A 19,915-nucleotide genomic window follows, 5' to 3' on the forward strand; every position below is an offset into this window, starting at 1 on the left:
ACAGCGAAGGCATTTTGTGCAACAAAGGTTTCCCTTATAGCTCAATGTTTGCATTTCTTAAACCACGTGACACGTTGAGGCTCCGCAGAAAACAGGAAAAGGGAACGACAGACGGAGAAATCCATGAAATAATTATAAACTCACGAAAGTCACTTTGACTCTATGGTCTATAAAACCAGTCTTTAAAATAAAACCATCTCACCACCATTCAGAGGATTTTACTTTACAGCTGGGGCGGCGCAGAGGTAGAGTGGTCAGCCACTGATCGGACAACTCCATGTCTACATCAGTGTGTGTGTGTGAATGTGTGTCATGGTTCTCACTGCAGACCGTTGAGCTTGATTTGTAAATCGAATCCGATCGCCACCTAAGTATCCCACACACCCCTAGCCTTTGTGCTACCTTGTGGGGTCCAGATGACCCCACTCCCAATGTTTACGTGCCTAACGTTGGGAGTGGGGTCGTCTTGACCCCGCAAGATAGCACAAGGGCTTGTTTGGGATGTAAAGGCTAAAATGGTGGTTTACCATCAGGATGTACATTTTTTTCAGCTTTTTTTAAGAAAGTTTTCTTTTTTCATCAAACATGGATTCTGATCAAACAGCTGCTGATCAAAGCGAGTCTTCTTGTGGTTTGCAGGTCGCAAGGTCAATGACGGGCTGTGGCACTCGCTCAGTCTCACCTGCAAGAACCTGCAGCTCTCTCTGAGCGTGGACGGCGACCCCCCCTCCAACATTGAGCTTTGGAAGCCGGTGAAAGTGCGAGGCAGCTTCTTCTTTGGAGGTAAGAACCGCCGCCTTCGTTTTCCTCGCCGCCGTCTGCGAGCGCAGACGCTGACCTCTGTCTGTGTGCAGGCTGTCCTCCCAAAGACTGCCGGCTGGAGACCCCGGCCTTCCGGGGGTGCATGCAGCTCATCTTCATCGACAACCAGCCGCAGAGCCTCAGCCTTGTGCAGCAAGGGTTGCTGGGAAATTTTAACGAGCTGCAGTTTGACATCTGCAACATCAAAGACAGGTGAGCTGGTTTGAGCTTCAGTTCTGGCAGAAATCAGCCGTGAAGAATCTAAACTTGAATGTCAGAGCCGATCCAGGCCGGCGGCCTGATGCCACTGCTGCACCCCACCCCCACCCCCACCACGTTCGTCAGAGAGTCGCTGACAAACGAGACGATCGAACCGTCCAATTAAAGCGTGGCGGAGGTTCTGCTGTACCTTTTCCAGCGGAGGACCATGCTAATGAGGCGCCTCCTCCCGCCCCACGCTCCTCCTCATTATCCGCCGCAGCCGTGGGACCCGGCGGACCTGGGGGAGCCCCTGAACGTTTGTGAAAACTTCCACTTCCCTCGTGTTTTTCCCCGGGGGAGAAGCCCTCCTTTGTCAGACTCTGGCGTCTGCTCCGAATCCAGATTGTTCTCAGCTGGAGGAAAAACAAACACGACGGCGAGGGAGGGAGGCACCGTAGGAAAGGACAGAATGATGGAGGACGTTTTCTTTTCCCAGGCGAAGGCAGACTTGGCTTTGCTGTTCTTTGGTCACATCAGATGAATAGGTGGAAGGGGGGGGGGGCTCCTCTCAGTGACTCCCGCTTTGCCCCGGTGGCCCGAGGGATCCGAAGAAAGGAAGTTTCCACCGTGACTGTTGAAGTGCAGCGTACAAATGCGGTGTGACGGTTTCTGTCGGAGCAGCGGTGGGCGTGGCCTGAACAGCCTCAGCCTGGGGAGGCATGAAACACGCTTTGGACATAAAAATACTGGTGCTGAAAGAGAAACTGCTTCTGTCCTCCATGGTACAGCCTAATAATGGGCCACAAATGAGTTGAGCTGAGGTAAAAACGCGTGCTCGCCGTTTCCAGCGGCGGCAACCTTTCTGTATTGAAATGTACTTTCAGGTTTCAGCATTGCTCTCTCAGCTCCACCACTTCCTGAAGACCAAGTTTAGCCCGAAATAGCTTTTAGAAACAGAGGTTTTATTCCCCGCCAGCCCACATCATCAGCCCTCCACCGCTGTGCTTTCAGCAGGTTTGAGATGTGAGTTTTCTCATTTAAATGATGGATTTTATTTTGAACTAGAAGGAGCTGCATTTCCAGAAGAAAATGCAGGGTTGAATGCTGTACTGCTGAATGAAAGCTAAATTTGCTGAAGAAATGTCTGAACTGTACTGGAAAAACCTTGAAAAGTTAAATGATCAAAGTCCTAGTAGGAATAAGCTGAAAAAGGTGAACATTGTAATAGTAGAATGTCTAAAATAGGTCAAAATTTGTAGAAGGAGTTAAGCATTGAAGCTGAAATTGTTGAAAAAATGGCTGAACTGTTGAAAATTTGAAGATGTTGCTAAAATGGCTAAAAGTGCTAGCATTGGAATCAGCATCATCAACCGACTCAAAAAAACACATTGTTTGAGAGTATCATATTGGTAAAAGCTACATGTCTAAGTTGATAGAAAATCCACTTTTTTCAAAATGGCGGCTTTTCTATTAATTCTATCTCCATAGCAACCATTTTATGTTTAGGTCGCCTGGGGATGACGAACCAATCGACGTCAGTTTCAGACAAATCAGAAAAAGTAAACCTTTGGACGTCCATAGCAACGAAGTTTGTTTGCTAACCACGCCCACATTCCTTATAAGTCCAGATCCAGTGAATTTCAATATGTTCAGTTCCAGCCATGGATGAAGTTAAATGCAATATTTGCTTCAGATTTGGTCAAAAAATGGCCACCAAACAGTAGGTTGTGTCGACATCCCATAATGATTTCTAAACCTATTTTATAGTACAAAGCCTTGTGATCAATTTAACGTTTGAACGGTATCTCTAGCTAAAGGCATGTTGAAGTTACAATGGTTGAAAGAACCAAAGGTTTTCAAGGATTCTCAATGTATTTAAATGGAGCGAAAATCTTGGAAAATCCTGTAATATCTTGAAAAGTTCAAAGATTTGAAGGACCAAAAGTAATAGCCGAAAGGAATAAGCTGAAGGAGTTGAACACTGAAATAGTAGAATGATTGAAATAGGTGAAAGTTTGAAGAAGTTTAAAATTGCCTCACATTTTGGCAAAAAATGGCCGCCAAACTGTAGGTGGTGTTGCCATCCCATAATAATTTTGAGTCTTATATTTAAGTCCAAAACCTTGTGAACATTTCAATGTTTGAACGGTGTCTCTAGCCAAAAGAATGTTAAAGTTACAATTGTTTAAAGAAGCAAAGGTGTGGCCAATGGAGCAAAAATATTGAAAATCCGGGAATAACCGGGAATATCTGGAAAAGTTCAAGGATTTGAAGGACAAAATGTCATAGCTGGAATAAGATGAAAGAGCTGAACATTTTAATAGTTGAATGGTTAAAATAGGTGAAAAATTGTAGAAGAAGTTTAACTGTGAACTTCTGCACGAAAAATTCTTCATGTATTTCAATGGAGAAAAAATCATGGAAAATCCTGGAATATCTTAAAAAGTTCAAGGATTTGAAAAACCAAAAGTCATAGCAGTAATAAGCTGAAAGAGCTGAACAGTTTAATAGTTGAATGGTTAAAATAGGTTGAAAATTGTAGGAGTTAAGTGCCGAAAAACGGCGGAAGATAGCGTAAGAGGAAAACAAAGGGTTGAATGCTATACAGCATTCAACCAATTATCAGAAAAAAGTAGCAGATTGAAGATTAACCAAACATACACTCTGGGGTTGAGTCTTTTGGTCTCCCCCAGCTCCTGTTCGACTCAATAGACCATGTTTTCCGAAGGACATGGAATCAACTCAATCACTCGTATACTCTGCTTTGCCTTTGCGTTTATTTTGGCAGGTAGTTCTCTGATATTAAATGAACATGATAGGGTGAAAACCTTAAAAAAAAACTTAGAATAACAGCTTCAACTCTTCTAGGAAGGCTGTCCACAAGGTTTAGGAGTGAGTTTATAGGAAGCTTGGACCATATTTGCAAAAGCACGTTGGAGAGGTCACACACTGATGTTGGTGGAGAAGGTCTGTCCCTCCGTCACCATTCTAATTCATCCCAAAGGTGTTCAATGGGGTTCAGGTCAGGACTCTGTGCAGGCCAGTCCAGTTCATCCACACCAGACTCTGTGTCCATGTCTTCATGGACCTCGCTTTGTGCTCTGGTGCACAGTCATGTTGGAAGAGGAAGGGGCCGCTCCAAACTGTTCCCACAAGGTTGGAGCATGGAATTGTCCAAAATGTTTTGGTATCCTGTGAAAGGCCCCTTTCACTGAATTTAAGGGGCCTGAAAAACAATCCCATACCATAATGTCACTCTTGGCACAAATCAGTCCCAAATGTACCGTTATCCTGGCAACCTCCAAACCCAGACTCGTCCATCAGATTGCCAGATGAAAAAGCGTGATTCATCACTCCAGAGAAGGCGTCTCCCCACTCTAGTGTGCAGTGGCGGCGTCCTTTACTCCACTGAATCTAACGCTTTGCATTGCACTTGGTGATGTGTGGCTTGGATGCAGCTGCTCAGCCATAGAAACCCATTCCATGAAGCTCTCTGCGTGCTGGACTTGGGCTAATATGAAGGTCAAATGAAGTTTGAAGCTCTGTAGCCATTGACTGCAGAAAGTCTGTGACCTTTTTGAACTATGCGCTTCTGGATCCGCTGACCCTTCTCCATCAGTTTACGTGGTCTACCACTTCATGGCTGAGTTGCTGTTTTTCCCAAACACTTCCACTTTGCTCTGATAGAGCTGAAAGCTGACTATGGAATATTGAGGAAATGTCACCACTAGATTTGTTGCACAGGTGGCATCCTGTGACAGTTCCACGCTGGAATTCACTGATCTCCTGGGGGCGGCCCATTCTTTCACTAATGTTTGTAAAGACAGTATGCATGCCTGAGTGCTTCATTCTATACACCTGTGGCCAGGCTAAGTGATTAGGACACCCGATTCTGATCATTTGAATGGTTGAGCCAATCCTTTAGTAATTTAGTGTATTAATGTATATCAGCTGATTCTGTCACAAAGAAAGGCGGCTTTTCTCCACAACAGAATCAGCTGATTTATGTTAATTGCGTTAACACTTCACTACTTTGTAAAGTATTGCATATAAGCACAAAGCTGCTTTTCTCCACTTTAGAATCCAATGGGATGTAAAGAGGACAGTGGAGGAGTTATGTGAGCTTGATTCGGGTAAAACCCTCGCGGTAGAGTTTTGGACAAAGTTTTCATGAGCTTTGTTAAAACAAGTAAAAAGCGAATTACAATAAGCTTCTTGAATGAGATGAGAACCGGACGTCTACAGAAAAGATTTTACAAAGTTGGAATGTGTTTTCTGGATTTTGATGCTTTATTTCTGGATTCTGAAGAAAACTGGAAGTCTGTGTGTTGCTAAAAAGATCTACAGCACCAATTCCTCCAAAAATGGACGATAAAACACTGGAATACAGAGAAGAACTATGTAGGGGGGGGTCTCCCTGGAACAAAAGCAGCGATTACTCGGTCCAATAGCTGCAGGTAACAAAGATCTCCTGCAGCAGTCGGCGTTGTACCCACAGGCAACGAGTCTTCTGCCACGTTGGCTCTTATAGCTTGCGGGCGTGAACAGATGTCTCTGGATCTTCTTCCTCTCTGAAAAAACTTCAGACTCAGTGACCTAAAATCCCTCCTTCTGATAACGACCGAAGCCTCCACCAATGAAGAGCTTCTACCGTTTGATGACCACCGTGTGAAAAGACGGCTCAGCATCACCCGACAGGTCTCCAACCTTCACTTTATTATAATTTTTAGTGCTGACTCTATAGGGAGCACCTCCAACGAACATTCAAGCCCCCCCTTTCCCAATTTGACTTAACCCTTGTGCTATCCTAGTCACTGTAACGTTGGGATTGGGTCATCTAGACCAGTGTTTTTCAACCTTTTTTGAGCCACGGCACACTTTAACCTTGACAAAAATCCCGCGGCACACCAGCATCCCCAAAAAAAAGAAAAAGCAGAAACTCATAGTCTGTTTTGATCTACAGCCCCCCCCCCCCCCCCCCCCCGGCAATCTGACGTGCATTTTTGTGATAATTGTGGCAGAAAAAGCAGGACGTTGCAGATGTTTTTTTCTAAAAGATGTAATAAAAGTTAAGTTACATACAAACTGTATGTTCGTTGTGGTTTCAAGACGTGTAAGGACGACTTATTGTACGCTGAGGCGCTGTCCCTTTAAGCCAATGCATCATGGGAGATGTAGTGTAAAACCTGCGAGAAAACGGCAGAAAGACTCGCGTCTCTGAGCTTCATGGTTTTGTTCACTTGTTCCACGGTCTGATACCGGCGTGCAGTGATGAAAGTCAGGCAAGGAAAAAATCCCTGAACTTTTCTTTGAGCGATATGGCGGGCACAGAGCGAAATTTTGGAAAAATACGTGGTCTTAGATGCATTCTGGTGCATTCTGGCAGCTAGTTATTCACTTCTTTATCAAGAAACTAAGTTGGCTAACGTTAGGGTAGAAGATGTTCATGATAGAGTGAGGTGGAAAAGGATGATTCGCTGTGGCGACCCCTGATGGGAAAAGCCGAAAGAGAAAGAAGAAAAGAATCAAGAAACTAAGACTAATTGGAGCATCATGATTTGTCATTCAAACCCCTAGTTTGACTCTCCATTAAAGACTTGCTGGTCCTAAAAAAGAATTTGGAAAATTGCTCAAAGTAACACAATCCTACAATCTACGCTTTTCCTTAAAGCTGCAAAACATACAATTACTAAAATATAGTAACATCAAAGCCCCAAATGGCAAAAAGAACACCAGTAACTATGATATTCTATGAAAATACCTCAGTTATTTATACATTATTTCTGCTTTAGAAATGACTGATGTATAACATCCACTTGCACTGTTTTCTCAAACTATAATTACATCAAAATATGGGATCTGCTTTAAACTATAATTCTATAACATAATACATCAATTATTTAACACCAATACTAAGTAATCTGGGAAATATCAAAACAAACATACAAACTAAGCTAAACATTGTAAACATTATTTTTTAAGGGAGTGCGGGTCCAAACCATCAAATACTTGTAATTAATGTCAACTATACTGAACTAAATCATGGTAATTAGGAAATACAAATAAATTAGATAAAGAAATGTATTCAAAATAAAAACTGAAACTCAAAACTAAAATTGAAATTATTTCAAAATGTGGTTTTGAGATTATTTTACACAAAAAAGTATTTGACCTACACTACCTTAAAAATCTTTTTTTTCCAGCCAAGACCACTTCAATTTGTTTTTTATCGTCTTCTCACAACTGAGGTCGTGACCACGCTCAATAATGACGATGCCTGCCATTATTTTAACACAAATTTGATCGCAAACTCTTCAGATGTGTTTGTGAAAGTTTAGCGTGGGTCCGCCAGTTTTGGTCTCTAGGGAAGCAAGTCACGCTGACCACGTGGTGCAGACAGAGCCAATCAGACCCGTCGACGCATCCGAAAGCAACTAAAACGTCCCGTCATTGGTCAATTAGGCCGGGAAGACGAGAGATGGCCACGACCATAGAGGAAGCGATCTGCGGAGAAATATAGAAAATAAAGCAAAAATTAGCTGATTTCAGACCATTTTTTAATCCGGAAAGCGATTTGTCCGTAGAGATCAGGTCTTTATTTCCCGGAAAGTACGTTCGGTTTGCTCAAAAACCCGGATTTCCGGGAATTCCCGGAAGACTTTCATCACTGCTGTGGAAAGCTACACCGCTAAAGACGAGCTTTAGCTGGTGTTTTTGTTGGAACTGAGTGAGTTATGAGCTAAATTGGAACAAGGAAGTGAATACTTTAAACACTTCTGATTGGTCAGACTGATGACATGTGATTAAGCCTTCAAGAATGATTGGTGGAGTCGTGGAGACGGTAAAAGCTGCGGGACTTTTCAGAAAACAGTTATAGCTGCAGCTAAATCGCGTTACCATCATTCTTATCAAAATGTCTTTAATAGAATCAAATAAACACAAAGAAAAAAGTATTTTATGATCTTTCATATTCCTAACTACTCAGTGTTTTATCAGGACCTGTTTGGATGAACAAAGAGCTGATTTCCTGATGGGAAATGTTTTTAGATCAGTGAATGAGGGCAATTTTCCATGGCACACTTGACCATCTCCCACGGCACACTAGTGTGCCGCGGCACACTGGTTGAAAAACACTGATCTAGACCCACTAAACAGTGCTCTGAACCTTTTTTCTTCAATGATTTGTGATCTTCACTGGTGTCCATGGATTACATGAAATCTTTCCACCTTTATCCACCTTTGTCATGGTAGGGAGAACACGTCAATGTAAGGATGGGGTCATAGGATAGCACAAGGGTTAAAGAACCAAATGTTCTTTCAAATTCAGTTCCTCAAATGACCACTGGGGGCTGGCGTTGGAGCAAATCAAAATGTTTTAAGTTTGAAAATAATAATCCTGATTTCAAAAGTATATTGGTGTATTACATCATTAGAGATCACATTTCTGCGTTACTGTTTTTTGATTGGCAGGTTGGTAGAACAATGAAGTCTCAGTGCTTTACGCCTACTTTTTGAAGGCAGTTGTCTAGCATCTTTATGAATCATTGTTTTGTTTCCTATAAGCCATATCGCTCTATATTTAGCATGTTTTGACCTGTTTAACATCTCTGTGTGTTTGAATTGTTAAGGGGTTTACTCGCTCTTTTACCATCTAACTTGGTATTTAGCAAACTAGTGTTCCCTCTATATCATGGTTCACCTTTCACTGTTTCACAAGTTTTTTTAGTGCCTTGATTGGCTGTTAAACCTGTCAATCTATCTCCTTCGTGACATGTCTTTTGTATTTGCTTTTTAAATTTCTCTTTTTGAAACAAAATCTTTCTTCGTGTAATCCTGGACTTTGTTTTTCTTCAAAAGAAAGTTTGTACTTTGAGTTGAAACGAGAGAAAAATGTGAACATGTAAGCTTTGGACTTTTGAATTTTGTCTTTTGCCAGTTATTTTTAAAAAGTAACTCCTACGAGAAAAAAACACTAGTAAGAATTGTTGGCATCATACAACATTATTGTTTTAGATTTTTTTCCATCTTATGCTAATGTTATTTTTGTTCTGTGTAGTTTTGTGTTTGGCGTCAGCATTTTGGATTTTTAGCTTAGCATAGCTCCCCATGCTAGCTCCACCTCTTCACTGTGAAGTAGCATGAAGTGTTAGCCGTCGTTAGCAGATTAATGTTAAATCGTGACACCTGAGCCTCACCTGCATGTGTCGACAGCTCACACACCTTTCCGTTTTTGTCGTTTGCTGCCGAGCTGGTCGTAGAAATTGCCACAATTGTAAATTGAAATCCATGAGACTAAGAGTTGAACCAATTATCACATTTCAAACCAGCGATGAGAAAACATAATTCTGTAATGAGTGTGATTCTTGTAATTAACTGATAATCAGTGGAGTTGCTAATTAATTTTCTTGTCAGCTGACTAATTGAAAACCTCCTCGTTATTTTGTCTTCCATTGTGAGACCTGTCAGGGTTTTTGCGGCGGTCAGCACAAAATCGTAGAACCGAGACGAGCCGATGTTCTTCAGTACCGGGACGCCGCTCGCTCCCCTTTGTCCTCCTCCTCATCTTTGTCCGGTCGACGACTGGTTCTGCTGACGGCTGATGTTTGGTGGAAAAAAAAAACCAAATGAGAAGCCTCTCCTTCCAAACGCCGTCACCTTCAGAGAACGGCCATTAGCGGCATCTGGGCTCAGAAAATTTCAACCCTCGCTCGTCTGATTAATAGTCCCTTCCTTGAGGCTCCTAAGGTTTCCCGTAATTGCCAGCCTTTCTGGCATGCATCTATAATTTCAGACACTTCATCTTTCACCTATTAACTGCAGCACAGCAGCCCAGCCGCAACATGGATAAGGTTGCCGCCGCCGCTTTAATTACCGCCGTGCTATTTTTCTGTTGTTGTGTCCACAGCTGCCCTTACAGGAATCACAGCAGACGGTGTGCTTAAGTGCAGAGAAGCCAAAAAAAATCAGGTGTAATTAGACTGAGAGAAGAGCAGATTAGCTCTGATAAAAGTTAATTTTCTGCTGGACTCTGGGGTCGTTAAGTAGGCCAGGGGAAGAGAAATGACAGCTAATATCAGGCTTGTAATCAGTCTCTCATGTCATGTCCTCACAGCGGTGCAGGACACCGCCTGGCTTCACAGACGCCCACCGGGGTCGTTTTTTCTAGGAAATAACTGAACGTTTCTCCAGGCGAGCCCCTTCGCAGCCCAGAGGTTCGAGCACCGAGCTGTGTCTGATCTTAAAATGCGCCCGCTGCTGTTGGTGGAGGGCGGAGAGGCCTCCCGGTGCTGCCGGGATCAAGATGGAGGCGTGGCTTCTGTCACACAGCAGGTCTGCCGCACAACAGTGAAGGGAAGCAGCCGAGGCGTCCATCACGAGAGCGCCTGCAGAGAACGCCGCAGTGGGGATTAATAACGGCCTGATCAACATCTGTGCGCTGAGAAAGCTGCAACACCGGCGCACAGAGGGAAGTCCCTCACCTCCAAGCCTGCAGACGAGTGGAGGGAATAATTACGGAGAAGCTGAAAGCAACACAGATGTTGGCGTAGCGACAAACCATCTCAGATCCCCAGATCAGCCTGGATTCAAGCCAAAAATCTGAAACTGGCTGCTTTTTTATGCCTCATTTATGTTTGTAGATAATTAGAGAATTTTCTCATTTTAAAGAAAAATGAAGAAAAAAATCTAAAAGCTGAATTATGCCAAAATTATTATTATAAAAGTGAATAAATATATTTTTTCTATGTTTTGATTATTGAGTAGGTAATCAGCTGGTGGGTCACATGTTTGTGGGCGGAGACATTAATTGACTTTGACTCACCTGTGGTTTTTCTCTGTGTAAGATGGAAGGGGGGGGGGGGGTGGGGGGTGAGCTGGGATGCAGTATTTTTGGCTGACCGCTTTTGTGCTTTTTCTTGATTCTTTTTTTTTTTTCTCTTTTTACAATTTAATAAGTGGATTTAATATTTAATTACCTTCTTTTTTCATTATTTAAACTTCAAAATACAAAATACTACAAAATACAACTACAAACTATCTTAATGATAAATTATCATTAACAGGCCAATAACGCAACAAGGAAGATTTTTCTGTTTTTTTGTTAAGCTACTACTGATAAAGTGACAGAAGCAGAAAAAGCTGAAATGTTTTTTAACTTCTAAGCTAAACAAAAAAAGGCTAAATGTCGTTTTTAGCAGCAGAAATTCATAAATGTCTCAAAAGATCAGTCCGGTTGGTCTGTCCTGACTTAACTGTTAAAGTAAAAAAGCTGAACATTTTGTGAAAGACTTAAAACTTCATAATGTAAGAACAAGTAAGAGAGAATTAAGGATGCTAATGCCAAATAAATAAATCTGCATGAACGGATAAAGTAGCTAAAGCTTTTAAGAGAGCTGAAAAGAAGTGGAAAAATGTGGGAAATTATGAAAATGCATCGGAATCAGCTGATTTAAGATGACTGTTTAAACACTTCACTGGTTAAGTGTTGCATTTCTACAAAGCCGCTTTTAACTGCGGTAATTCCGGTAATTGCTATAACTGTTAAAGAGTAGCAGTAGGCAAAAGCTGCTGTGTTAAAGGGTTGAATCGATTAAAATGTTTTAAACGATTTGAGCGAAAACTCCTGTTGTTATTGCATCTGTCTTTTCCTGAAGTGATAGCAGTCATGGCGATGTTTTTCTGAACTTACGTGTTGTTTTTTTCCCAGATGCCTCCCTAACCTGTGTGAACACGGAGCCAGATGTTCCCAGACGTGGAGCTCCTTCTCCTGCGACTGCTCTGGAACGGGATACTCCGGAGCCACGTGTCACACCTGTAAGCGCTTCTTCTTCTGCCTTCAAGCGGCTTCAGCTCTTTGAGTCTCACACATTTAGCGCTCCTTATTTCTTTTGTTTTTGGGGTTTTGTGTTGTTTTTCCGCCGCACACTAACACAAGCGGGAGCTTCAGAGGCACCCGGTGTGTCAAAGGCTTCCCTTCCAGGTGACACTTCCTGACATGGCCTTCATCTCTTCAGAGGACGGCTCCGGCTGAATGCCGATGTCAGGTTGACACGTTGCTGTGTGGTTCCTGGGGAAACATGGCAGATAAGAGCCTCTGCTGCATCTGAAGCAGCTTTTGTTATCCACACGCTGGCAGACTGACGAGGTTTCAACTCAGTTTATGCAGAAACGTTTCAGAACAAACATCATCAGATGAAGCCAAAGGAAGTTCTGTTGTTTACATTAAGTCCGTCGCGTTTCTCTGTACAGTTTATTCAAATTATGACGTGGTTCTTATTAACGTTAAAATAAGACACTCAAGAAAAAAATGATGGGATTTATGAGTCCCAAACAAAAGAAAAAATGATTTCTATAAGAGCTCGTTCCCACCAGTATAACCCCTCTGGAACTGGGTTCCCCTTTGCAGTGCCTTGCTGACTCTTTTGCTGTTTCGCAAATCACTCACGGTCAGTGAAATTTGTCTGTCCTCACACAAAAACTGTCAAGAAAAAAACCTTCAATGTCAATGTAAAAACAGATTTCTACAAAGTAATTTCAATGAAACAAAAATATGAAATGACATATCATTGTTTGCATAACTATTCGCCCCTTCAAGTCAGTATTTAGTGAGAAATTCTCCATGGGATTTAGGTCTGTGCCACTCCAGAACATTTACCCGCTTCTTTTTAAACCATTCTGTGTAGCTTTCTGCTGTCTGCTTTGGATCCTTGTCTTGTTGGAAAATGAATCTCCTCCCAAGCCGTAGTTCTCCTGAAGACCGAAAAAGATTTCAGTGTATTCTGCAGAATTCATTAAGCCCTCGATCTTTACAAGCTTTCCAGGGCCTGCTGCCGAGAAACATTCCCACAGCATGATGCTGCCACCACCATGCTTCATAGTGGGGATGCTGTATTTCCGATGATGCGCTGTGTTTAGTTTCCGTTTTATTGGCCTTGGTAGTGTGCATTATCAGAAATTCTGAGGATGCACACTATGAAGACCATTAACCCGCTTGTACCATGGTCATTTACAAAAGAAATAAATATTCAACCAGTTTTTAGTACTTTATTCTTGTTATAGGTTCGGTTTGGATAGCTTTTTTTCACAAAAAGCGGACTATTTGTCACGTTGTCACTGCTTCTGAAACGAAATGTTCATGTTTTAACTGTGATTTATACCATGGTCCGGGTCAATACTCGATTCTGATTGGCTGCTGGGTGTGCATTAAAAAGTGATATACCACAGGATAACCGCACGGTGAAAAAAGAAGTTCCGGTCACCTAGCTTAAATGTTTTGTATCACTGCGCCGGCTTCTTTAAAACAACATTTTGCTTCAACATCAGGACAAAATCAAGCGGTAAGAGGAGAACTTTCTCTCTGAACTGATGCTTTATTCAACCCATCGGAAAGATCAGCATATATATATATATATATATATATATATATATATATATATATATATATATATATATATATATATATATATATATATCGTCGAATCTTGACTGCTGCAGTGGTGCGGCGCGACGCAGACTATTTGTTACGCGCCGCACCACGTTACAAATAGTTCACTTTTTGTGAGAAAAGCGATCCAAATCGGAAAAAAAACAAGAATTAAGGACTAAAAACTGGTTAATATTTATTTCTTTTGTAAGTAACCATGGTATAAGCGGGTTAATGGCCTTCAAAGTGTACATTATCACTTTTTAATGCACTTTGCAGAAGCAACCGTCTTCAGGTTTCCATGGCGTGCGTTAAAAAGTGATAATGCACACTTCGTCGGCCATTAATCCTTACTTAATTTATCTTTATAAATTAATTGTTAGGTTTTCTCTTAAGTGTTTAAAATGCTCGGATTAGAATCTGTTGACGCTCATTTTTAATCCTCAAAGTTGTCATTCTCTGCTGAAATTTTGCCGATTCAGCAGCGTGACTTTCACCCCCCCTGAAATGTGACATTAAACTGGGTGTGATTTCTGCCGCTGTGGCACAGATTCATCCTTTAAGTGCCTGTGAAATCCGCAGAGGCAGCCGGCACCGGGACGTGCACGCAAGCTGGCATGTGAGCAGCGCGTTCAGAGAGAACCTTATCCGTCTCTGGACCTAATTTATCTCAAGGTTACATCAAAAGGAAAATGTGAGGAAAAGTATTCTGACGAGACGCTGCGGGGAGAAAGAGACCAGAAGATGGAAGCAAACGCAGAAGAAAAGGAAAGAGTAGAGAAAATGCTTTGAAATTCAAAAAAGAGGGAATGAATTCTTTGTAGAATAGAAGTTGATCTAATCATTTAAAGTGAGAAATGCGGAGGGAGCGATTTCCCCTTAAAATCACACAAAGTTTGAGAAGACGTCACAGCAGCAACAGTAAAAACAAACATAAAAAGCTGAACAGTTGTGACAGTAGCGCCACAGCAACCTTACAGCCCTCTTCATATCAGAGGATGAAGATCACGTAAACAAGATTTTATACGTCCATGGCACAGTGCATTTGAAAGGTCCAAAAGCAACTGTTGTTGCTCCGCCCACTTTGCAAATGTGAAAACAGTCATTTTTTTAAATGGACGCAGATTTTAGGTGCCAAAAGATCAACTTCCTGCCATAAGATCGACTTTTCGGTTAAAGTCTTTTAAGGTTCTAGACTGAAAAACAAAACCAGAGAAGAACCGGAAAACAGTGTCGAAATTGGACCATTGTGCTGTTGCCATGGCGACACCAAGAGTTGGAGTTCAGCACTCGATGAGTTTTACAAGAGCTTTGATGTTTCAAAAACCAGATTTTTTTTATATACTTTTGATCATTTTGAGATAAATTCACAGAAAAAAATGGACCAAAATCCAGAAAACGAGTGAAAGTAAATGTAGACGGATTAAAATTCAACATGAGAAGCTGCAGTAAGGGATGTTCCCGTGGCAACATTCCCCAACAGTCTGTAGTTTTCCGTCTCGCCCCTGCTCTCCTACACCTGTATAATTCATGGTCGTGTTTGGATTTCCTCGCCGTGAATGCGCACATAAACAGCTGATAAATCCGGCCTATAAACAGCTGCAGAGACTCACTCGATTGTGTTTCCCCCGCTCCTTCGCCGCCGTTTCCTTTTGTCACAGTCCGGCGTGGCTCCATCCTTTCACAGAGTGAGAAAATAAGAACATTCCATTTTCATGGAGACTTTGTTTCCTGCGCTCAGCACTTCCTGCTGCTGCTGCTGCAGGCGGCGGCGGTAGTTTCTTTGCTTTCTTCAACACTTTTTCCTTTATGTGTCATTATCCAACACCAAACATGACTTTAACGTAAAGTTCTTTATTTCACAGCTAGACGCTTCGTGTGGAAGCAAATGTTTAGAAAATGTTTCTCCTTTGTGGAAATTCTGAGTTCAACAAAGAGTGGAAGTGGTCCACAGAGCAGCGATTCCTAAGGCTAACTTATCTATTTACAAACTTTGTTTTAATTGATGGCATCTTACTTATTAAAGCACAAATAAAGGCTGATTTCACATTGACTGGAGGAATTTCAAACTCCTCAAGAGTGTAAAAAAAAAATTTGCAAACTAAACCCTGAATAAGAGAGGAGGGGGAAAATTAAGTAATCAAATAAAAAAAAATTAAGCTCTAAAACTACAAATTTAACTTAAGATCCTTTATATAGACGCTGGAAATGAGTTGAAGAAATGTTCTCATAAATATGCTGTGAATCATTACCAGAACATGAATCCCAAATGAAACAAATGCAAAGCGAGCTTAAAGAATATAAGCTATGAATTTAATACAAATATAATATTAAAGACCTGCCAAAGTGTGGATTAAATAAAATAAATTAAAGCTACGCAAATTAACTCTGAAAACCTCCACATGCTAATTTTAGCAACAAACAGCTTTAAAATGTGGAATCAGGCTGATTCCATAGATGAATGAATGGATAAATAAATGAATGGATGGATGGATGATTGATGGATGGAGGAGTGCGTGGATTGATTGGAGATTTTTTTTAAAGTTTGGTTTTTCTGAAAGGTGTAAAAGAAACGATTTCAATGAATATTGTAATTTTTAAAGGACTTCATTCTAACTTCTCAGTGAAAGCGGAAATAGTATGAATTAAAAAGACAAAGTTTATGGGAAACACTAAACTAACATCTGGACAATGACAATTCAGCAAAACTAGACAATAAATAAACAGTTAAAAACCTAAATTTCATTTAAAATCTTATAATTTGAGTTCTTGAGGATTTTAATTTGATTTCAGTGAAAGCTGAAATGATGATTAAAAAAAGCAAAGTTTATGAGAATTGAAAACGTTTTTTTTAACTTATTTCAATGGAGCGTTCTCTCTGTTGAATTGTTCATAAGAAGGCTAAAACAGGGGCGGAGGTACAACATTTTATATGGGGGGGGCAGAAGGCTGTGGAAGGGTGGCTAAACACCAAGAAAGCCATTACACATAACAGGATTAAAACTATGTATTTCTATTATTATGTTTATTTCAGTATTGATGATTTCTTAATCTTTGGCAGCAATGATGCTATTATTGACTCAAAACATGGGGCAGCAAAAACTGTTGCCCCACACTTGCCCCCCTGTAGCTCCGCCCCTGGTTCAAAATGAGGAACATGAAAAAAGTCCTCATGTTTGAGCTGTTTTATTATGCTGTGGCTGTGGTTCAACGGTTTGAGCTGCTGGTTGGGGGTTCGAATCCCAGCCGTGATGCTCCGTGTGTTTGTGGGTGGGGCATCTAAGCGTCAGAAACCTGTGAGATGTTTTGGATAAATCCTCTGCTGAATGACTACACAAATATTTGTAGAGGAATATTTAGATATCAGCCTCAAGCCGTACTCTGCCCCCCCACTGTGCCCGTTTTTAAATAAATAGAAATCTGTAAACCCCAACTCTCTCTTTCAGCCATCTACGAGTCGTCCTGTGAGGCCTACAAGCTCAGCGGCAGCTCGTCGGGCTTCTACTTCATTGATCCAGATGGGAGTGGCCCCCTGGGGCCCACACAGGTTTACTGCAACATGACAGGTGAGATCATTGGAGCCCTTGTGCTTTTTACGACCTTTGCAGCCTCACTATGAGGGGGGAGATCCTCAAAGCAGAGGAAGAAAAGGTGTGAGGTCTTAAAACAGCTGCCTAAAAATCACAGAGTCGATCCCCACCCGCCACCTCGGAGCGCAGCGTTGCCGTGTTTGTGGCGCATCCCGCCGTGAAGATTAATTAAACAAGTTATCAAGACGCCAAATCGAATCACGCAGGCGTGCCTCTGTTAAAAGGGTATCTCGTGCTCTGGAGTGTCACCGGGAGCAGCCGTGCAGGAACAGATTACAACTTAACAAGCTTATGGATCTGAAGCCCCACCCCACCCCCTCTCGCCAGCGGCCTCCAGAGGCTGCAATTTTCTGTGGAGCGTTCAAGTCAAAAGGGGTAATCCCCCGCGGAGCATCAATCAGCGTTTGTGTGTGCAGGGCGGACGGCCTGATCTCATCAACGCATGATGGACGAGCTAATGATCCTCACTCGTGTTTATTTGTGTTTATTCTAAAGCTGATTGACATTGGGATCTCTCAGGGACCGTTTGGGACTTTGGCCGCCTTCGGTGTCCTGCTCAGAACCTGAATGTCACCTAGAAACCAGTGATGTGTTACTTGAAGGGAAATTGAGTTTTTAACCTTGTTAACTTATTCATAGGCTGCTTTTTACACACTGGAGGACATCATGAGTGAGCATTTCCATTTTAGAAGCTGCAGGGCGCCGAGTTGTCCCCTAAATGCAACAGACTGGAGATGCTCTGCGTCCAATTTGAATTCAAAACAATGTGGTGAGGCGATTGTGGAGAGGAAGGACTCCCCGCGAACAGAAGGAAGCAGAAACACAACTAGAAAGCATCTGCAGCTGCTCAGCTCAGAGAGGACCAGAAGAAAAAAAAACAAGTTTTTTTGAGGAAAAACCACGCAGGTCATTGTGTCTGTTAGACATTCAAGAATAGACACCTTTAAGTTTCAAATTTCTTCATCTAAATCTTGATACTAGCGCTTTAGCTCCAGTGTTGATGTTCTTTCGACTGCCGTTACTCTTCGGCTGTTTGCACAGTTAATGTAAATCCAACGGATTCTGGGGCGCAAATAAGCAGCTTTATAACTTCACTCTTTACAGTAGTGAAGTGTTCTTCATCAGCAAAATGTTTTGAAAACACGTTATGTTAAACTTTACATTAGTACAGCTTCACATAGGGCTTTAACCCCTTGATATGTGATAACATGACTGCGTAACCACCTGGATTCCTCATCACTGTCCCCGCTGTCACCGAAGCCTCGTATCCACTGAGCGGTACGGTCCGGTAATTTAAGCGTTTCCATTATAAAATGGAGCTTTTTGGGCCCTCGTTGGTTGTAGGTCTTAGAAAAATGGAACAGCCTAGTTTAGGCCGGAGCAACTCTTTAAGCCCTCCAATTGGCAGAAGGTCATTTTCAACAAAAAAAGCACCAAACCAGCAACAGCGTATTCCTCTTCACTGCCTGCAATCTTCTCCCAAGTAACATCAAATGACTTGGATATACAAGGTACCAAAAGCCAAGCAGACCTCATTAGGAGTAGTCGCACTACTATGATGCAAAGCAACGCAATCGGTCTGCACCCCGCACCGACGGTCCAACTTTGAGTGGAACGCTCGCCTAAGTTACCGGGACCATTCTAAGCCAGACCATTAGACCATTTAGAAACTACTAAAGAAAAATAACAAACAGAATTTACATTCATATCCCACCCAAATGATTTTACATACTAGGTCAGGGGTCGGCAACCCGCGGCTCAGGAGCCGGAAGCGGCTCTTTGGCGCTGCCCTAGTGGCTCCCTGGAGCATTTTCAAAAATGTTGGAAAATGTAAGATGATGGGGAAGAGAAATATATTTTTTGTTTTAATATGGTTTATATAGGAGGAAAAACAAGACACAAACATTATTAACGTTTTCCAATGCTGTAAGAATGTGTAGAAAAAACTTTGTATTGTCAAGCAGGTACGTCAGTTGCAGAGGGCCAAACGGGAGCCACACTGTCAAAAAGTAGAGCTATAAATCTATTGGCTGCGCTAGAGAAATGTCCGTGACCCATGAAAGCCACGTCTCCGCACAGTTTCTAAGAGGAGCAGGCAGCAAACTTAGCTGAGAGTATAGACTCCTTCCTGGCATTGCAAGCCTGTTTACTTAACACACACACCACATTGAACATTGCACAGAAGTCATCAACCTCTCTCCCTCCCACACTCACGGTCCAACATAAAGAAACAACATAAGAGGAAGAATAAACTAAGGTGGAACAACAAAACTGCCATATGAAAAGAAACGTGGGCAAACAGAAACGCTCATGCTGAGCCCTAATTAGATCAGGAAACCGCATCCCACAATCCCCTGCTGCTAACAGACCTAAAATGCACATGACTTTTTTTTTTTTAACTTTATTGTACAAAACGAAAGTACAATACAAAACACAAATTTACAAATTAAACTTCAGATATGCTAGGGGAGCATTCTTTTGTTCGAATCCTCAAAATAAAAATGACATCAAAAATCGGATTTCTTTATTTCATTTCTTTATTTTTTATCAAAGCAAGGAAACATAATTCATTGATAGTGGTTCATATTCATTGCAACCTGGGGGTTAGCCCCGCCTTCAGCCCCTAAGGCTCATGGGAAGTGGGGAGTTTCGGGGTAAAACCTTGAGTGAGAGTGTTGTGAATTGAAGTCACTTCCATGCTGTTTCGGCTGTTCATGTGCTTGGATAAACAGGTTTAATGCTGAAAAGGAATTTCGGTCCCCTTCTTGTTTATTATTGCTAGAGACTATCCGGGGTCGTGCGGTGTTTGAGATATGGATAGCTTTTCAATTAAGCACTACGCTAGCAGCTTGGCGTTGTGTTCCCAGCTAAAAAGACGTCCCGGCTGGGTGGTTACAATATT

General features: G+C 42.0%; 2 protein-coding genes across 22 annotated transcripts in view; one reads left to right on the forward strand and one right to left on the reverse strand.

Moving 5' to 3' along the window:
* cntnap5a (contactin associated protein family member 5a) overlaps positions 1-19,915 on the forward strand; it is a 159,675-nt gene that overhangs the window by 79,662 nt on the left and 60,098 nt on the right. For both annotated transcript variants that reach the window (XM_011489979.4, XM_078939673.1), the window contains exons 9-12: positions 640-783; positions 855-1,014; positions 11,708-11,814; positions 16,870-16,989. In XM_011489979.4, coding sequence (XP_011488281.1) covers positions 640-783; positions 855-1,014; positions 11,708-11,814; positions 16,870-16,989 — 531 coding nt within the window. The remainder of the gene's footprint in view (positions 1-639; positions 784-854; positions 1,015-11,707; positions 11,815-16,869; positions 16,990-19,915) is intronic.
* The window catches only part of LOC110017394 (uncharacterized), a 90,698-nt gene that overhangs the window by 578 nt on the left and 70,205 nt on the right, over positions 1-19,915 (reverse strand). For 8 of the 20 annotated variants that reach the window (XR_013652773.1, XR_013652764.1, XR_013652765.1 and 5 more), the window contains 4 exons: positions 15,037-15,101; positions 12,656-12,750; positions 11,690-12,067; positions 683-996 (listed from right to left, as the gene is read on the reverse strand). Coding sequence is in view for 4 of the 20 variants with exons in the window: in XM_078939677.1 (XP_078795803.1) it covers positions 12,003-12,067; positions 12,370-12,478; positions 12,656-12,750; positions 15,037-15,101 (334 nt within the window). In the remaining 16 variants the exon portion in view is untranslated. Of the gene's footprint in view, positions 1-682; positions 997-7,672; positions 9,599-9,937; positions 10,490-11,689; positions 12,068-12,369; positions 12,479-12,655; positions 12,751-15,036; positions 15,102-19,915 lie in introns of those variants that run through there. The other 12 variants (XR_013652766.1, XR_013652775.1, XR_013652763.1 and 9 more) reach the window with 7 other exon arrangements.

This window comes from Oryzias latipes, chromosome 21 (genome assembly GCF_053564925.1).
Source record: "Oryzias latipes strain Hd-rR chromosome 21, Olatipes_Hd-rR_3.1".
Taxonomy (NCBI): Eukaryota; Metazoa; Chordata; class Actinopteri; order Beloniformes; family Adrianichthyidae; genus Oryzias; species Oryzias latipes.